Here is an 18,319-nt window from a genome sequence, read left to right as displayed (position 1 = left end):
GACAAGTTCAAGGGGTTGACTACGATGAGACCTTCTCACCCGTAGCGATGCTTAAGTCTGTCTGAATCATGTTAGCAATTGCCGCGTTTTATGATTATGAAATTTGGCAAATGGATGTCAAAACTGCATTCCTGAATGGATTTCTGGAAGAAGAGTTGTATATGATGCAACCGGAAGGTTTTGTCGATCCAAAGAGAGCTAACAAAGTGTGCAAGCTCCAGCGATCCATTTATGGACTGGTGCAAGCCTCTCGGAGTTGGAATAAACGCTTTGATAGTGTGATTAAAGCATTTGGTTTGATACAGACTTTCGGAGAAGCCTGTATTTACAAGAAAGTGAGTGGGAGCTCTGTAGCATTTCTGATATATTATATGTGGATGACATATTACTGATTGGAAATGACATAGAATTTCTGGATAGCATAAAGGGATACTTGAATAAGAGTTTTTCAATGAAAGACCTCGGTGAAGCTGCTTACATATTGGGCATTAAGATCTATAGAGATAGATCGAGACGCTTAATTGGACTTTCACAAAGCACATACCTTGACAAGATTTTGAAGAAGTTCAAAATGGATCAAGCAAAGAAAGGGTTCTTACCTGTGTTACAAGGTGTGAAGTTGAGTTAGACTCAATGCCCGACCACTGCAGAAGATAGAGAGAAAATGAAAGATGTTCCCTATGCTTCAGCCATAGGCTCTATCATGTATGCAATGTTGTGTACCAGACCTGATGTGTGCCTTGCTATAAGTTTAGCAGGGAGGTACCAAAGTAATCCAGGAGTGGATCACTGGACAGCGGTCAAGAACATCCTGAAATACCTGAAAAGGACTAAGGATATGTTTCTCGTATATGGAGGTGACAAAGAGCTCACCGTAAGAGGTTACGTTGATGCAAGCTTTGACACTGATCCGGATGATTCTAAATCGCAAACCGGATACGTGCTTATATTAAACGGTGGAGCTGTCAGTTGGTGCAGTTCTAAACAAAGCGTCGTAGCGGGATCTACATGTGAAGCGGAGTACATAGCTGCTTCGGAAGCAGCGAACGAAGGAGTCTGGATGAAGGAGTTCATATCCGATCTAGGTGTCATACCTAGTGCATCGGGTCCAATGAAAATCTTTTGTGACAATACTGGTGCAATTGCCTTGGCAAAGGAATCCAGATTTCACAAGAGGACCAAGCACATCAAGAGACGCTTCAATTCCATCCGGGATCTAGTCCAGGTGGGAGACATAGAGATTTGCAAGATACATACGGATCTGAATGTTGCAGACCCATTGACTAAGCCTCTTCCACGAGCAAAACATGATCAGCACCAAGGCTCCATGGGTGTTAGAATCATTACTGTGTAATCTAGATTATTGACTCCAGTGCAAGTGGGAGACTGAAGGAAATATGCCCTAGAGGCAATAATAAAGTTATTATTTATTTCCTCATATCATGACAAATGTTTATTATTCATGCTAGAATTGTATTAACCGGGAACATAATATGTGTGTGAATACATAGACAAACTTAGTGTCACTAGTATGCCTCTACTTGACTAGCTCGTTAATCAAAGATGGTTATGTTTCCTAACCATAAACAAAGTGTTGTTATTTGATTAACGAGGTCACATCATTAGTTGAATGATCTGATTGACATGACCCATTCCATTAGCTTAGCACCCGATCGTTTAGTATGTTGCTATTGCTTTCTTCATGACTTATACATGTTCCTATGACTATGAGATTATGCAACTCCCGTTTACCGGAGGAACACTTTGTGTGCTACCAAACGTCACAACATAACTGGGTGATTATAAAGGAGCTCTACAGGTGTCTCCAAAGGTAGATGTTGGGTTGGCGTATTTCGAGATTAGGATTTGTCGCTCCGATTGTCGGAGAGGTATCTCTGGGCCCTCTCGGTAATGCACATCACATAAGCCTTGCAAGCATTGCAACTAATGAGTTAGTTGCGGGATGATGTATTACAGAACGAGTAAAGAGACTTGCCGGTAACGAGATTGAACTAGGTATTGGATACCGACGATCGAATCTCGGGCAAGTAACATACCGATGACAAAGGGAACAACGTATGTTGTTATGAGGTCTGACCGATAAAGATCTTCGTAGAATATGTAGGAGCAAATATGGGCATCCAGGTCACGCTATTGGTTATTGACCGGAGACGTGTCTCGGTCATGTCTACATTGTTCTCGAACCGTAGGGTCCGCACGCTTAACGTTACGATGACAGTTATTATGAGTTTATGCATTTTGATGTACCGAAGTTAGTTCAGAGTCCCGGATGTGATCACGGACATGACGAGGAGTCTCGAAATGGCCAAGACATAAAGATTGATATATTGGACGGCTATACTCGGACACCGGAAGTGTTCCGGGTGATTTCGGAGAAAACCGGAGTACCGGAAGGGTTACCGGAACCCTCCGGGGAAGTAATGGGCCTTATTGTTAGGGGAGAGAGAGGGCTGCGGCCTAGGAGGTGGCGCCCCCCTCCCCCCACATGGGGAGTCCGAATTGGACTAGGGAGGGGGGCGCGGCCCCTCTTTCCCTCTCCCTCTCCCCTTCTTTCCTTCCCCCTTAGGGTTTCCTAGTTGGATTAGGAAAGGGGAGTCCTACTCCCACTAGGAGGAGGACTCCCCCTCCCCTTGGCGCGCCCCATAGGGCCGGCCGGCCTCCCCCTTGCTCCTTTATATACGGGGGCAAGGGGGCACCCTAGAACACACAAGTTGATCATTGAGATCGTTCCTTAGCCGTGTGTGGTGCCCCCTGCCACCATATTCCACCTCGATCATATCATTGTAGTGCTTAGGCGAAGCCCTGCGTCGGTAGAACATCAAGATCGTCACCACGCCGTCGTGCTGACGGAACTCCTCCCGGAAGCTTTGCTGGATCGGAGCCCGGGGATCGTCATCAAGCTGTACGTGTGCTAAGAACTCGGAGGTGTCGGAGTAATGGTGCTTGGATCGGTCGGATCGGGACGAAGACGTACGACTACTTCCTCTATGTTGTGTCAACGCTTCCGTTGCGATCTAGAAGGGTACGTAGATCATACTCTCCCCCTCGTTGCTATACATCACCATGATCTTGCGTGTGCGTAGGAAATTTTTTGAAATTACTACGTTCCCCAACAGCCACGATTTCAACACCAACATGAAGATCCTTCCTATGGGCACGTACGATGCCATTCTCGGTATGGATTGGCTCGAACAACACAGTCCTATGACGGTCGACTGGCGCGCCAAGTACATCCAATTCCCCACTGCCATGGGACGAGCTCACCTGTTCGGCCATGAAGCCAACTCCACGACATGCCATGTGATCAATCGGGTTCAACTCATGAACCTGCACCGCCAAGGCTCCCTTCTTCACATCATCTTGCTCTGCCCAATCAAGGAGGGATCGCCTGTTTCAGAAGAGTCACCTGAATTACAGCAAGTGCTAGCTGAATTTGAAGACGTGTTCCAGAAGCCCACAGGTCTGCCACCTCGCCGTGCGTACGACCACACCATACCACTGATGCCCGGCGCACAACCAGTTAACATCAGACCGTATCGACACAAGCCTGAACACAAAACGGAGATTGAGCGACAAGTGGCTGAACTGCTCCAGTCAGGGGTCATATAGCGCAGTCACAGCAGCTTTTCGTCACCCGCAATCCTAGTCAAGAAGAAGGACGGGACGTGGCGGCTGTGCATTGACTACCGCCATCTTAATGCCATGACACGCGTCAGCAAATTTCCTGTACCCATGATCGAGGAACTGCTTGATGAATTACATGGAGCAAAGTGGTTCTCCAAACTTGATCTGCGGGCAGGGTATCATCAAATACGGCTGGCAGAGGGGGAAGAATTCAAGACTGCCTTCCAGACGCACTCGGGCCATTATGAGTTTAAAGTGCTCTCTTTCGGATTAGCAGGCGGACCAGCAACTTTCATCAGTGTGCTAACAGACACCCTGCACCCACTCCTCCGGCACTGTGTGCTCTTGTTCTTCAACGACATCATAGTGTTCAGCCGCACCTGGGAAGAACATGTCTCTCACATTCGTCAGGTTCTCGAGCTGCTACGCAAGGATCAGTGGAAGGTCAAGAGATCTAAATGTGAATTTGGTCAGCAACAGCTCTCTTACTTGGGCCATGTCATCAGCGAGAAGGGTGTGGCCACAGAACCAAGCAAAATCCAGGCGGTGCAAGAGTGGGCGACTCCGCAGGACGCCAAACAGGTCCGACAATTCCTCGGGCTTGCGGGCTATTATCGCTGTTTCGTTCGAGGTTTCGGCATCATCGCAAGACCGATGTTCAATCTTCTCAAGAAGGGCACCCCTTTCGTCTGGACCAACAATACTGCTCAAGCGTTCCAACTGCTCAAACAGCAACTGATAACAGCCCCTGTTTTGGCACTGCCGGATTTCACCAAGACATTCACGATAGAAACGGACGCTTGCGACAAGGGAATCGGGGCAGTGTTGCAGCAGGAAGGGCATCCGATAGCTTTCATGAGCAAGAGCCTGAGCCCCAGGTACCAAGGCCTCTCAACTTATGAAAAAGAATACCTCGCCATAGTGGTTGCAGTGGATCAGTGGCGGCCATATCTGTAGCATAGTGAGTTCGTCATCTACACTGACCAGAAAAGCCTGATACACCTTGAGGAACAGCGCCTTTCCACCCCATGGCAGCAGCGTGCTTTCACCAAGCTCTTGGGACTGCGTTATACCATTCGATACAAGAAAGGGACCGAAAACACAGCAGCGGACGCACTGTCGCGCGCGTGTTCGTCAGAGATCCTTTCGGCTGTCACTTCGTGCCAGCCAACCTGGCTTGAAGATGTTGTGGCGAGTTACAATTGCAATCCCCAGGCACAGAAACTGCTAGAGCAATTGGCAATTAAAGAAGACTCAAAAGGGCGTTTCACTCTGCAGCAGGGCATAATTCGCTTCCGTGGGCGTATCTGGCTAGGGGGATCAACGGCACTTCAACAGAAGATCATGGGGGCATTCCATGATAGTCCCCTGGGTGGGCACTCCGGGTTCCCAGCTACTTTCCGGCGCATCCGTCGTCTGTTCGCATGGCCTAAGATGAAGACACACGTGCTGCATTACGTGCGATGTTGCCCGATCTGTCAGCAAGCTAAACCGGACAGAGCAGCGTCTCCGGGTCTGCTTCAGCCTCTGCCGATTCCACAACAGCCGTGGGAGATGATTACGATGGATTTCATTGACGGACTCCCGCAATCTGGTAAACACAACTGCATCTGGGTCATTGTGGACAAACGCACCAAGTTTGGTGATTTCCTTCCTCTGGCGCATCCTTACACTGCAGCCAAGGTTGTGCTTCTCTACATGAACAGCGTTTACAGGATTCACGGCTTCCCAGCCTCAATCGTGTCGGATCGTGACCCTATTTTCACAAGCCACTTCTGGCAGGAATTGTTCAAGTACGCGGGCACCCAGTTGCGACTGAGTACGGCAAATCATCCGCAAACAGACGGGCAAACTGAAAGGGTCAATCAATGCCTTGAAACTTATCTCTGCTGCTTCGTGCACGCCTGCCCAACCAGGTGGAGTCACTGGATACCATTAGCGCAGTTCTGGTACAATACTTCACATCATTCCAGCATCGGCATGTCTCTGTTCAAAGCAATGTTCGGACATGAACCAAGACACTGGGGGATCACTCCAACCAGCGAGTGCACGGTGCCAGCACTGCATTCTTGGCTGGACGAGCGCGCCGTTATCCAAGACCTGTTGCAGCAACACTTAAACAGAGCGCAGCAGTACATGAAAGCTCAAGCTGATAGGCGTCGATCTCCGCGCACCTTCTCTATGGGCGATTCGGTTTATCTCAAGCTTCAACCTTACATTCAAACTTCTGTCGCAAGGCGCGCCAACCACAAGCTGGCATTCAAGTATTATGGACCGTATCAGATCGTCGCCAAGATCAACGATTCAGCTTATAAACTGGAGCTGCCACCGCAAGCTCAAGTGCACCCTGTCTTCCATGTTTCCCAGCTACGCCACTGCCTGCACCCGGGTACGCTGCCTCACTCTGATCTTCCTCGCCATACTAAGGTTCCAGTTGTCCCAGTCGCAGTCCTCCAACGACGTTGGCGCAAGAGGAATGGTGCCATGATCGAACAAGTTCGCGTCCATTGGTCGGATGAATCAGCCCTGGAAGACACTTGGGAAGACCGAGTGGCTCTGCAAGCCCGCTTCCCTGCAGCAGAGGCTTCAGGGCAAGCCTCGTCTCAAGGAGGAGGGGATGTCAGCGCCCCTACTCCAACGGACCCTGCTTCGGCCGCTGACAGGAAAGGCCCGGACGGCAGCGACCTGATCGCTGCCTCTCGACCCACCAGGGCCAGGAAGCCCAACCCGGCCAACACTGGGCCGCAGTGGGTCCGCTGAGCCCAACTGGTCGGCTGTCTACTTAAGGCGCTTACCACGGAGACCCCGGCATCCAGAGGATCACGGCGGCGGCACTGTTCTTCCTTCCCGATCCCCTTTCCCTAAAATTCTTGTACCCGTACCTGTAATTCACCTCTGAGACTCGAATTCGTGAGCAAAGTGTAATAGATCGGGCGATTACTACATAGATCCTAACAATGGGGCAGCAGAGGAGGAGCGGCCGACGGTGGATGGCGGCGGTGATCTGCACTCACATCTGATGGAGCAGCAGAGGAGGAGCCGCAAAGTTTGTGAGGGAAACAGAAAATTAGGAAACATTAATCTCCACTAATTGAGGAGGAAAGGGGTGCGCGGGGCGCGGGGCAGTCTGCTGCGCGTCTGCGGCAGAACATTTAATCTGGATCGTTTATTTGCATGGCGGACGCTTGATGTAATATGAACTGTTAGATGAGATTTAGTTGGGTTGATCTAACATCTCTGGTAATCCTGTGTATACTTTACGGTGTGTCTGTAGATGAATTCATGTTTGCTTTTTTAATAGTAGTATAGAAGATAAGTTTGATAGGGTCGTATGAGTGCTCCTATATGGCGCGTGACGCGCTGGCGAACATGCCAGCGCGCACCCCTCCTCCGCTCCCGAGCGCCCCTAGTGGGCCGGCCCAAGAGCGGGGCTGAACGCCCCAGTTTTTTAAATTCTTTTTTTACTATTTTTTACTTTTCCTTTTTCTTCCAAATAATTCGTAATTTAGAAAGGTGAATTTTGTAAGAAAATGCTCGTGATTTAGTTTTTTTGAACTTTTATGAAAATTTATTTATTTTCACGAACAAATTAATATGAGCATTTTTGTAATAACGATAAATATTTTTTTATATTTGATGAACAAAATTTGAATACGATGAACATTTTTTAAACTTGATAACAAAATTTGTATTCAAGAATATTTTTTTGAAAAATGGATGAACGAATTTTGAATTCATTGAGCAAATTTTGAATTTGATTATCAAATTTTGAAATCAACGAACAAATTTGGAATTGATGGACAATTTTCGAAATGGGTGATGATCAAAATTTTAATTTTGTGAACAATTTTTGAAATCGATGAACAAATTTTGAATTTGATGAACATTTTTTGAATTCAATGAACAAATTTTTGATTTTGACGAGCATTTTTTCAATCCAACGAACAAAAAATGAATTTTATGAACATTTTACACATTGATGAATTTTTTTGGAATTTGATACAAAAAAAAATGTTCATGAAGTTTGAAAGAAAAAGGAAAAAGGGAAACGAACAAATTCTGAATTTGATGAACAATTTTTGAAATTGATTGAATTTGGTGAAATTTTTTGAAATTGATGAAAAAAAATTGAATTTGGTGAACAATTTTTGAAATTGATGTACAAATTCTATGAACATTTTTTTAATCCGATGAACAAAAAATGAATTTTATTAACATTTTTTGAATCGTTGCATTTTTACACATTGACGAAGATTTTTTGTATTTGATACAAAAAAATGTTCATGAATTTGATACAAAGATAGATCCTTCAAGTAAGAAAAATACCTGGAAAAGGGGCAGATTGGCCGAGATAAATCCTTCAAGCAAGAAAAATCCCCCAATTACCCATCCTGCAAACACAACAGCAAGAAACAAACAGAAAAACCACATCAATACCTTCAAACCCTAGAACATAGCTAGCATAAAAATAGATCAGGGAGGATAAACGAGCAACAGATGAACTGGCCGACGAACCCTAGCTCTACGGGAGAAGAGAAGACGGACGGGAGAGACTGAGAGCTCGAGGGGGAAGTGACTGACAAGATTACAGGCACCAAACGGATAAGAAGGGGAACGGCCGACGCTAGCGATTCCAGAACCGGGCTGGACGGTGCGCGCTGGGCTCGCAACCTGTTAACGGGGGCACAAAAAGAAAAACGGGCGCCTGCGAAGCTGAGCGAGCCCACCAGGCAAAATCAACTGACCAGAAACAAGACTCGATCGATTTCGCTAGGCCCAGCTCGCAACAAAAACAATACAGAAAAAAAACCAAACCACAAATCTCAAAGCACAAATCCAACGGCCAGAAATTTGACTGACCCAAATTAAGAAATTCAGCTGACTGAAATGTAGCTAAATTGATATAAAATATCTAGGATTAGTGAGAGTCCTTTCTGCTGGTTGCTGTCACCACTAGGCCACACAAACCCTTCCCTACACGGCCTCTGCTGATGGCCAGGGTTGACCCGTCAGCAGAGGTTGAATGTACATCAATGCTGACGGGCGACAAATCTTACCATCAGCGAAGTTGTCAGCTGGAGGCCGGATGCAGCACAATTTCCAGTGTCAGGGGTGTACTTGATTCAAGAACACCAGCATGATAAATGTTGGCAATTACTATGGTACGGTAATCAAATTTTTCATGGTGTTCTCTTTATTTATCTTCGGTGATGCCTCTCGTGCGGAACAGCAGATCATGATGCAAGTGGTGGATAAACAAAGCAAATGCCAAATTTTCCCTTTCTATGATGTCCACTGAACTCGACAAGGCTACAAATGGGAATCTTAACATGAAACACAAATTAACATACTTGCCGCCTAGACAACATACTGTACCAAGTTAGCCAAACTAATTAAATTGCTCCACCTAGTACATTACTACAAAAAGAATAACTGATGTGTCCAGTAGTAAAGAGTAGAAATCCAGGCAAGGATCCTCTTAATTATGCTATTATGGAATATGGGAAACATGCTACAGCATTTGCTGCAAGATACACAAGCTACTGAATCTTAACGAGAACATGAGAAACAACAATGGTGGCCTAGGCTACAACTCATCGCTTTCTCGTCTGATTTCTTCACCATCACCAGCTCTTTGCGCACCACCAACAGCGTCTTGGCCACTGTTTCCATGAGGGCTTCTGTGGCCAACTCGAGCATCACTGCGGTCTATGGACCCCAATCTGATTCTAGCAGGATGAATTACATTCAAGAAATTAAGGACCCCAAGTCTGCTATGCTACCTTGCTGGTTGTTATTGGAAGATTTCAACCTCATTTGCAGAGCAGAGGACAAGAGCAATTCAGCCATCAACAGGAGGCTCCTTGCTATGTTTCGGTATGCTCTCAACGACATCGAGGTCTCCGAGCTGCAGCTCCATGGCCGCAGGTTTACATGGGTTAGCTCATGCCAGCAGCAAACAAGAACCAAGATTGACCATGTTTTCTGCACCAAAGATTGGAATTTACTGTTTCGTCACCGGTCAGGTTTGTCAGCACAACTTCAAGGGTTTCCGATTTGAAGACTATTGGTTAAAGCTTAGGGGTTTCAATCATGTTGTCAGCACCTCCTGGTCTGTAGCCATGCCGCATGGTGATGCAATGTGGATACTACACCATAAGCTGGGCAGGCTCGCGCGTGCCTTGCACCTTTGGAGCCGTTCTAAGGTTGGGGACATCTCCCTCCTTGCCAGCCTCACTGAGCAGGTCATCCTCGGAGTACTCGATCTGCAGCGCCAGGGGGCCGCGCTGCGGGCACGTTGGCACTGGTTACGCTGGACGGACGACACCAGGCCATGGATGGATTTGGTAATGCCCCATGATCCGGCCGCCGACTGCATCTTCAGAGCCTCCACGGAGATCATCATTGGCGACGGGCGAAAAACAAGCTTCTGGCGCGCACATTGGGCGCAGGGGTGCAGGCCGGCAGATCGATGGCCTGATCTCTTCGCGCACTGCAACGGACGAAGGCTAACACTCAGGGCTGCGCTCGACGGCAACGCATGGCTGGGATATGTCAAACCAAATCCAAGCAAGGCGGTGCTACACCAGCTATGCGAGCTCTGGGACGTGGCGGCGGGCATCACTTTGCAGGAGGGCAGAACAGATTCCTTGCGATGGAAGTGGACGGCCGACGGAAAATTCTCCGGCGCCTCGGCATACCGAATGATGTTCCTAGGGGCCATCCCAACCAACGACAAGGAAATCATTTGGTCGGCCAAGGCGGCTCCGCGAGCCAAGTGTTTCGCCTGGATCCTTCTGCGGGGCAAATGCCTCACAACGGACAATCTTCAACGCCGGCAAATACCACATGACCCGGTTTGCGCGCTATGCCGAGGAGCGCCGGAAACTGCCTTCCACCTCGTCGCGACCTGCCCTTTCTCTGCGCAGGTCTGGCTCAAGACGGTGCAATCACTGGGAAGCCCCTTCTCCAACCTGCCGATGGCCACTGGCAACAGCCTCCGATCGCGGTTCCAGAATCAGACACGATCGCTACCACGTGCAAGCCGGGCGACATGGCGAGCCACTTGCCTACTGGTATCCTGGTGCATTTGGAAAGAGAGAAACGAGCGGATTTTCAACTCCAAGGCCAGCACGACGGACCAAGTTCACTCCAGAATCTTAGACGAGGCCAGAACGTGGCTACAAGCGGGCTTAGCCCCAATGACCAGCTTCTTCGAACCACCATGATCCCGGGTAGAGGCCAATGTAATTACGCGGGGCTGCTGGCACCTGGCTAGTCCTGATTTGCTAGTGTTCCCTGACCCTTTCTTGTAACTGTACCGTCCCTTCCACTACATCAATGAAAATCAGCATCCTGCTGCTTTTTCGTCAAAAAAAAAAGACCATAGGGATCTCACCATTGCTAATCTCGGATTAAGGAATTTTCTGCGGCATAAGCTTCTCGGCCTGGCTGCTGTTCAGAGGATCAGGATACGTCAGCGTTCGAGGCTTTAATGGTTGAAAGCTGGGGAAGCTAACTCCAAGTTGTTTCACATCAAGGCTAATGGCCACAGGCCCTGGAATTTCATTCCTGTTCTTGTTTCTGACCGAGGGCACCTAATTTTGCAAGTTGACAAACAAGCTGAGCTGCTGGAACATGGGTACTTCATCTGCGAGGCGCTCCTCTCTAAACTGGGACATGCTCTGCCTCCAATCGCATGATCTGCCATCCATGGATGTACCATTCACTACCGAGGAGGTCAAGGCTGTAGTTTGGGCTCTCCCAGCCGGAAAAGCTCCAGGTCCGGATGGCTTCATAGCGAGTTTCTTCAGACATTGTTGGTCCACTCTGCAACCTGACATTGTTGCTGCTCTGAATCAATTCTTGGACTTAAGTGGGAAGCGCTGGAACCTTCTCAACTTTGCATTCATTACTCTCATTCCCAAGGCAGATGATGCTCTCAGAGTCATGGACTTCCGTCCCATCGGTTTGATGAATTCAATCACGAAGATCTTGTGCAAGCTGTTGTCCATTCGCCTCGCACTGTTCCTACCACTGATCGTTCCATACTCTCAGAGTGCTTTTATTCTCGCATCATTCAGGACAATTTTCTCTATGTTCGGAATGCGGTCAGTCAGTTGCACCAAAAGATGGAGGCTGCCCTGTTACTCAAGCTTGACATTGCAGGCGCATTCGACTCGGTCTCTTGGGGATCTATGCTTGAACTGATGCAGCGACTGGGCTTTGGTCAGAAATGGCGCCACATTATGTCCCTGCTTTGGAGCTCATCTTCTTCTCGGGTCATGGCTAATGGTGACCTAGGGCAGAGATTCCAACACCGTCGTGGGCTTAGGCAGGGAGACCCCTGTCTCCAATGCTTTTCACCATTGCTATTGCTTCTATCCATTGGTTGTTTGAGAAGGCTTGCACTGCAGGCGCCCTCTCTTCCATGCAGCTCCCCCCTTCCCAGCTCAGGGTCAGTCTGTATGCCGATGACGCTGCCCTCTTCATCTCATCAACGGCTTCTGATACCAAAGTCACTAGGGAGATTCTACACTGTTTTGGAAGAGCTTCTGGCCTCACAGCAAACTCGAGGAAAAGCGGCGTCTTCCCCATTGCTTGTGATCAGGAGGATCTGCAAGTTCTCCTTCAGCAATTTCCAATCCCTGTGATGCAATTCCCGTGCAAGTGTCTAGGTTTGCTGTTACACTATAAGAAAATTACCAGAGCTAATCTGCAACCCACCCTTGATAAGATGTTCTCGCGTCAACGTTGGAAGGACAGGCTCTTATCTAAAGATGCTCGTCTTCGGTTGGTTAACTCTGTCCTTTCGGCTATTCCTGCACATCTTATATCTTTATTTCGGCTGGACCTTTGGGCTTACAAGCAAGTTGACAAGCTGCGGCGCAACTTCCTGTGGAGATCCAAACCAGATGCGGATGATGGCTTCGCCCTGTGAATCTGGGAGGTCTTCAGGTTTTGGATTTGAGACGTTTTGGGCGCGCTCTTCGCCTCAGATGGAAATGGCTTGGAGTGGATGGATGATGATCGGCCTTGGAGGGGTTCCCATACCCCTTGTGATGCCGATGATGTTGCTTGCTTCCGTGCTGCGACCGCCATTCACCTGGGCAACGGCCGGAAGACCTCATTTTGGCATGATCATTGGTTATTTGGCCAATCTGTGGCTAGCATGGCTCCGGACCTCCTGCCGGTCTGTACAAGGAAGAACATCTCGGTTCAACGCGCATTCAGCCATCAAACATGGATGTCTGGGCTTCATCGCATATCCAATACTACTTCCTCCGTTCCTAAATATTTGTCTTTCTAGAGATTTCAACAAATGATTACATACGAAGCAAAATGAGTGAATCTACACTCTAAAATATGTCTATATGCATCCGTATGTTGTGTCCATTTGAAATGCCTAGAAAGACAAGTATTTGGGAACGGAGGGAGTACTCAGTTGCGTCAGTTCACCCTCCTGTGGCATTTACTGCACCAGACTGAGCTGCGGCATGATATTGAGGATTCCATCAGTTGGAACTGCTCTGATTCCGCTACTTACTCTGCTCGCTCTGCTTACCCGGTGCAATTCCATGGCTCCTACTCCACCTGCAATTTCTCCCAACTGTGGAAGGCCAAGGTCGAGGTTAAGTGCCGGTTCTTCATGTCGCTCTGGATTTGTGGCCGTACTCTCACCAACGATAACCTTGCTGTCAGGGGTTTGGACCATAACCAATACTGCAACCTGTGCTGTGCAACCAAACGGATGAGACTCCCCTGCATCTGATCTTCAAGTGCACCTTGGCGCAAGATGTATGGCTGCTGGTGGTCGATTGGTGTGGCTGCCCTATTCTTGCCTCCAATGCCGCCACTGCTCCCTCTGTTTCTTCCTGGTGGAATGAGCTCACATGGCCTTTTACCTGACCAGCGCATCATCATCACGATATACACCTGCTGGAACCTGTGGAAGGAACGCAACATGCGTGTGTTCGATTCTTCTTCCATGCTTGCTCCTGCACCTCCTTCATCTCCGACCGACTAGTTCTGCTCTTTGGCTCTCAGACCGTGAGAAGGAACCTCCACCCGAGCCGGATTAATAACTTAATATCTGCACTTAGTCCAGTCCTGGATGCGTTCGGGCAGCCTTAGGCAACTCGCCTTTTAATGTTTCCACGCATGACTTTCTCCTCCTAATATATAGGGTAATGTTTATACCCGGCGCACCGGCCGAACGCTCCGCCGGTTTCGCGCGGGTCGTGGGATTCATGTGCAATCCAGGGATCGTACGCAAGCCACGTGTTCTGCCAGGCTCACCCCACCCCACCGCTGAAGCATCTTGCTTCCTTATCCTCTCACGCGTGCACCACTTATTTTTTCCCCATCTCTTTCTCTGCTGCCGTATCCCAGCACCAGCTTCTCGCCGCCGTCGAGCCGAACAACACTCCCCCTTTAATCCTATTCCAAATCAGCAATGGCTGCTAGCTGAGAAGCAAGCCAGATGCAAAGGCGTCATGGTTGGGAGGTTGGGCGGGGCTCCACGACCGCGGGCTCCACGACCGCGCCGCGTGCCAGAACCGACGACGAGCTGCTGGAACCAGACATCCGTCGTGCTGGGACCTGCGCCGGGTGGCCTGCCGACCATGGTGACTGCGCCCGGTGGCCGGCAAACGGAGACGATGATTCTTTTGCTGGAACCATTGTTTTTGCTGGAAAGAGCTCCAAAATTTGCTTCCACCGTGTTCTGTTTTTGCTGGATCCATTCAAGTTTTTGCTACCACCATCCTTTATTTGCTGGAACCGGGGCTCATCTTTTGCTAATTTGCTACTACAGTGTTCTTTTTTGCTGGATTCAGCCAATTTTTTTGCTACCACCATCCTTGTTTGCGTGTTCTGTTTTTGCTGGATCAAGCTAAATTTTTTGCTACAACCGGTGTTTTGCATTTTCTGCTACATTGCATAAACCAGAGTCGGGGAATTTTTGCTACAATCGATGTCAGCTGAGCTACAACCAGCACCTCAAATTGCTACAACTGCCGGCAGTGCAAGCTGCAACCGGCATCGCGGCTCAGCGGCGAAGATGATTTTTGTTTGAACCGTTGCTTGATTTTGCTGGAACCGGCGCTCGTTTTTGCTGGAACCAACACGCCTTTTTTGTTTGCAATTTTGATGATGGTGATCGTGCCGGTGCTGAGTGACGACGGCGAGCGACGGGCCTGTCGCCGCCGGAGCCGCAACCTTCGCTATCGGAGCTGCAACCGCAGGCCAGAGTTGTTCCATGCGTGAAGCCAGCGACAACTGCAAGCGGCGACTGGCGGCGGCGGCGAGTGTGCGGCCGCCGGTGACGAGGACATCCGGCGAGGGCGGGCCGACGACGAGGACGGCCGGCGAGGTGCGGCAACCGGAGAGCGTGTGCCCCGGCAAGGCGAAGGGAGCGATGAGAGGCAGGGGGATTTTTTTGATACGCGCTCGTGAGGAAGACACTGCATAAATCGTAGGGCTGCAAGCGACTTAATCAAACGGCTCAAAGTGGACCGGCGGAACTATTAGGCCGGTGCGCCGGCGCCTATTAGTCGCCTAATATATAGGCAGTCATCTGCCAGTTCCTCAACAACAAAAAGTCACTACATCATTACCAATCGAAAATAACCAGTATGTTCATGCACTAATAACAACAAAATCTCGTAAGAAAAAGAGACATGATGATGAGACGAGACTGTCCTGACCAGTTAGTTCTTAGCAGTGAGAGTTTGTATCCCATGATGTCATCCTAGTTGTCAAACTGGATGAAACACCTCAGGTCTTCACAAGGCAGTGCCTTGGCATCTTTCCTCGGAAGCTCGGTCAGTATGGACGCTTGCCAACCAGGCCCCACAGTCAGCAAGGGCAGTCGGAATCTGGATTAGAACCCTACTTCAGGATATTGGCCCAAACACAATTGTACTATTAATTTCTTTGCTGGGCACAGGAGGTCTAGCATCAGTCGCGCCACCTGTTCCACACTTCTTTCCCTTGGCTGCATCAACCGCAATGATTCTGAGGAAGTATGTTTGAGTATATGAAACTGATGCTAGGAAAACAGTTTTGGTTCCTTGCTATTGCAGGTTGTTTATGCCACTAAATTTTTATATACTGAAATTGCAACGCAATATAGGGCATTGCAGCACTGGAAACTAACATGTGATAATTACTAAAAACTTATTTTGAAGTTACTAACTACTATGATTGTCATCAGACATTAAATACTTGTGTGCTGTTCTACTGAATACATGACCTGCAAATGGTTACGAGATGTGATAGGAGTAATCAGATATAACCCCATCACTTAAAGTAAGGTTATTGCCAAAGTTAATAGCAGTTAAAACCACATTCATTTCAATTGGAGAAGGCCGAGGCCAAAGTTCTTCAGAACACCAACACCAGTTTCAGGAAGAAGCACAAAAGATGGCGAAAACAGAAGTACAGGGGGAAAAAATATGTTTGGGGTTATTTATTTTTGCATAATCCACAATCTGACATCGTTCACGGTGTTTCAGCTATGATTGACAGCTTTGTCTACATATCCAGGAAATAAGCCCTAAATTAGTCAACATGAGTGCAGTCATGGCTTGGGATTCTCCCTGCTGAGCTCCCTCCTGGGCCTCTGCGGCGCATTATTGGGGTTGGTGAACCATGTCGTGTAGAGGAACTGTTTGTGAGGTCCGTCATGGTCGCAGATGAGCCTGAGCTTCTGCTTCTCCCTCATCCACCGCAGCATGATCTTCATCTGCCTCTTGCTTGTCAAACCCCTCAGGCCTACATCCTGAACAAAATGAACACACGAGGCACGTTCTAAATGACAAGGAATCCAAAATCACGTTGCAAGAACAGAGAAGACACTGTCCGTCCAGCCAAGTTGCCAGAAAGACATTCCGTCGAACAGGTTGCGTGCGGAGATGAATCTTGCACAAGTTTCAGTACCAGAAGTACCTTGACGTGCTCCCAAACGTCGGAGATGGTGAGGGGGCCGTGCTCCTTGACCACGTCGAAGATGGTGCGGGTGATGGACTGCGCCTGCTCCGGCGCCGTCGTCAGCTCGATCGGCGCCATCTTGGGCTTCCCCTTCTTCGCCGCCCACCGCGCCGCCGTCGCAAACATCTCCCCGCGCGTTTGCTTCGAGGGGCCTCCGCGAGTTCACCCACGCCGCGCCACGAGGCGTGAGAAGACAAGAACAGCTCGCCTCGGCAAATCGAAGTATTCTGGAGGTACTGTGAGTGTCAGCAGTGATATTTCGCTGGATACATGGACCCAAGCCAGGGAGGTGGCAGGAGGGGAGAGAGGACACACCCTTTCAGATGCGGGGAGATGCCGCCGCCGTCGCCGCCGCCGGTTACTAGGCTCCGTCGCCGCCGCCGCCGGGAGGGAGGGTGAGGAAGGAAGTCGCGTGCCGATCCAAGTTTTTTTTAGGGAAGCGTACCCATCCAAGTGAGGGCGCTGCTGTGTGTCGCTCACAGCGAGCCCTACGCATGGGGCCTCGCACAGCGAGCGAGTGCAAGTCTGTTTCTCGTTTTCCTCTTTCCTCATTTCATCATTTGTTCGTCAGTTTATTTTAATTTATAATTAAAGAAAATCGCAAATACAAAAAAGTTGTAAATTTAAAAAACAATCATGTGTATTTAAGAAAGTTCATAAATTCGAAAAATATTTCCGAATTCAAAACATGTTACTGAATTCAAATAATATTCAAAAATTCCTCGTTGATTTTAAAAAATGTTTGTGAATATAAAAAATATTCAGGTATTCCGAAATTCATAAATACTCATGAATTAAATAAAAATAATGAAGTAGAAAAATTGTTCATGGACTTGAAATAATATTTTTGAATTCAAAAAACATTCACAATTGAAAAAATAGTTCGTGAATTTTAAAAGATGTCCATGAATTCAAAGAATGTTCGTGAATTCAAACAATCCTTAATATATAAAAAATACCTGTGAATAAAAATATTGTTCACAGATTTGAAAAAAAAAAGTTCATGGATGTAAAAATGTTCGTGATTTCAGAAGATGTTAGCAAATTCAAAAAATGGTTGCAAATACAAAACATGTTGATGAATTGGAAAAAGTGTTCATGAATTCAAATATTTTTTGTCTCAAAAAAATGTTTATGAATCTGGAAAATGTCCGGCGATCCAAAAAATGTTCACGGATCAAAAAACTGTTTGCAAATTAAAAAACTCAAGAATTCAAATATGTTCGTGAATTAGAAAAACTGCAATTATAAAAATGTTTGCGAATTTGGAAAAATGTTCACAAATTCAATGTATGTTTATGAATTTAAAAATTATTCGCTAATTTGAAAAAGTACTTGTCCCTGCGAGAGTAAAAGAAGAAACAAAAAACCTGCGCTGCATCATTCACGCATGCCGGAGCCAATGGAGTCAGTACTTGTCCCTGCGAGAGTTATGGTACGATTCCAGCTACCATTCTGCTCTCAAGGCCTCTCCTTTTGTAGCACTATATAGCCATGAACCACAACACTGGGCATCGAAGCAGCTTCTACTTGCAGCATTCCTGCACTGAAGGACTAGCTCGAGGAGCGTCAACTCATGCAACAAGTTTTCAAGCAATATCTCAGCCATGCTCGCAACATTATGAAAGCTCAAGCAGAAAAACGGTGAACAAACATAACCTTCCAACCTGAGGATTCAGTC

The 18,319-nt window shown here is 47.9% G+C and overlaps 1 protein-coding gene across 1 annotated transcript; it reads right to left on the bottom strand.

Annotated features, from left to right (window-relative positions):
• Window positions 1–15,979: 15,979 nt before the first annotated feature.
• On the bottom strand, window positions 15,980–17,094 carry LOC125532281. The gene is made up of 3 exons (XM_048696400.1): window positions 16,954–17,094; window positions 16,597–16,865; window positions 15,980–16,429 (listed from the first exon to the last, which is right to left on the bottom strand). The coding sequence occupies exons 2-3, from the start codon at window positions 16,762–16,764 to the stop codon at window positions 16,229–16,231; spliced, it is 369 nt and encodes a 122-aa protein (XP_048552357.1). The 5' UTR covers window positions 16,765–16,865; window positions 16,954–17,094; the 3' UTR covers window positions 15,980–16,228.
• Window positions 17,095–18,319: the final 1,225 nt, after the last annotated feature.

This window comes from Triticum urartu, unplaced genomic scaffold (assembly GCF_003073215.2).
Source record: "Triticum urartu cultivar G1812 unplaced genomic scaffold, Tu2.1 TuUngrouped_contig_958, whole genome shotgun sequence".
Taxonomy (NCBI): domain Eukaryota; kingdom Viridiplantae; phylum Streptophyta; class Magnoliopsida; order Poales; family Poaceae; genus Triticum; species Triticum urartu.
Note: the sequence above shows the minus strand (reverse complement) of the source record. Positions and strands in the feature narration are given on the sequence as shown.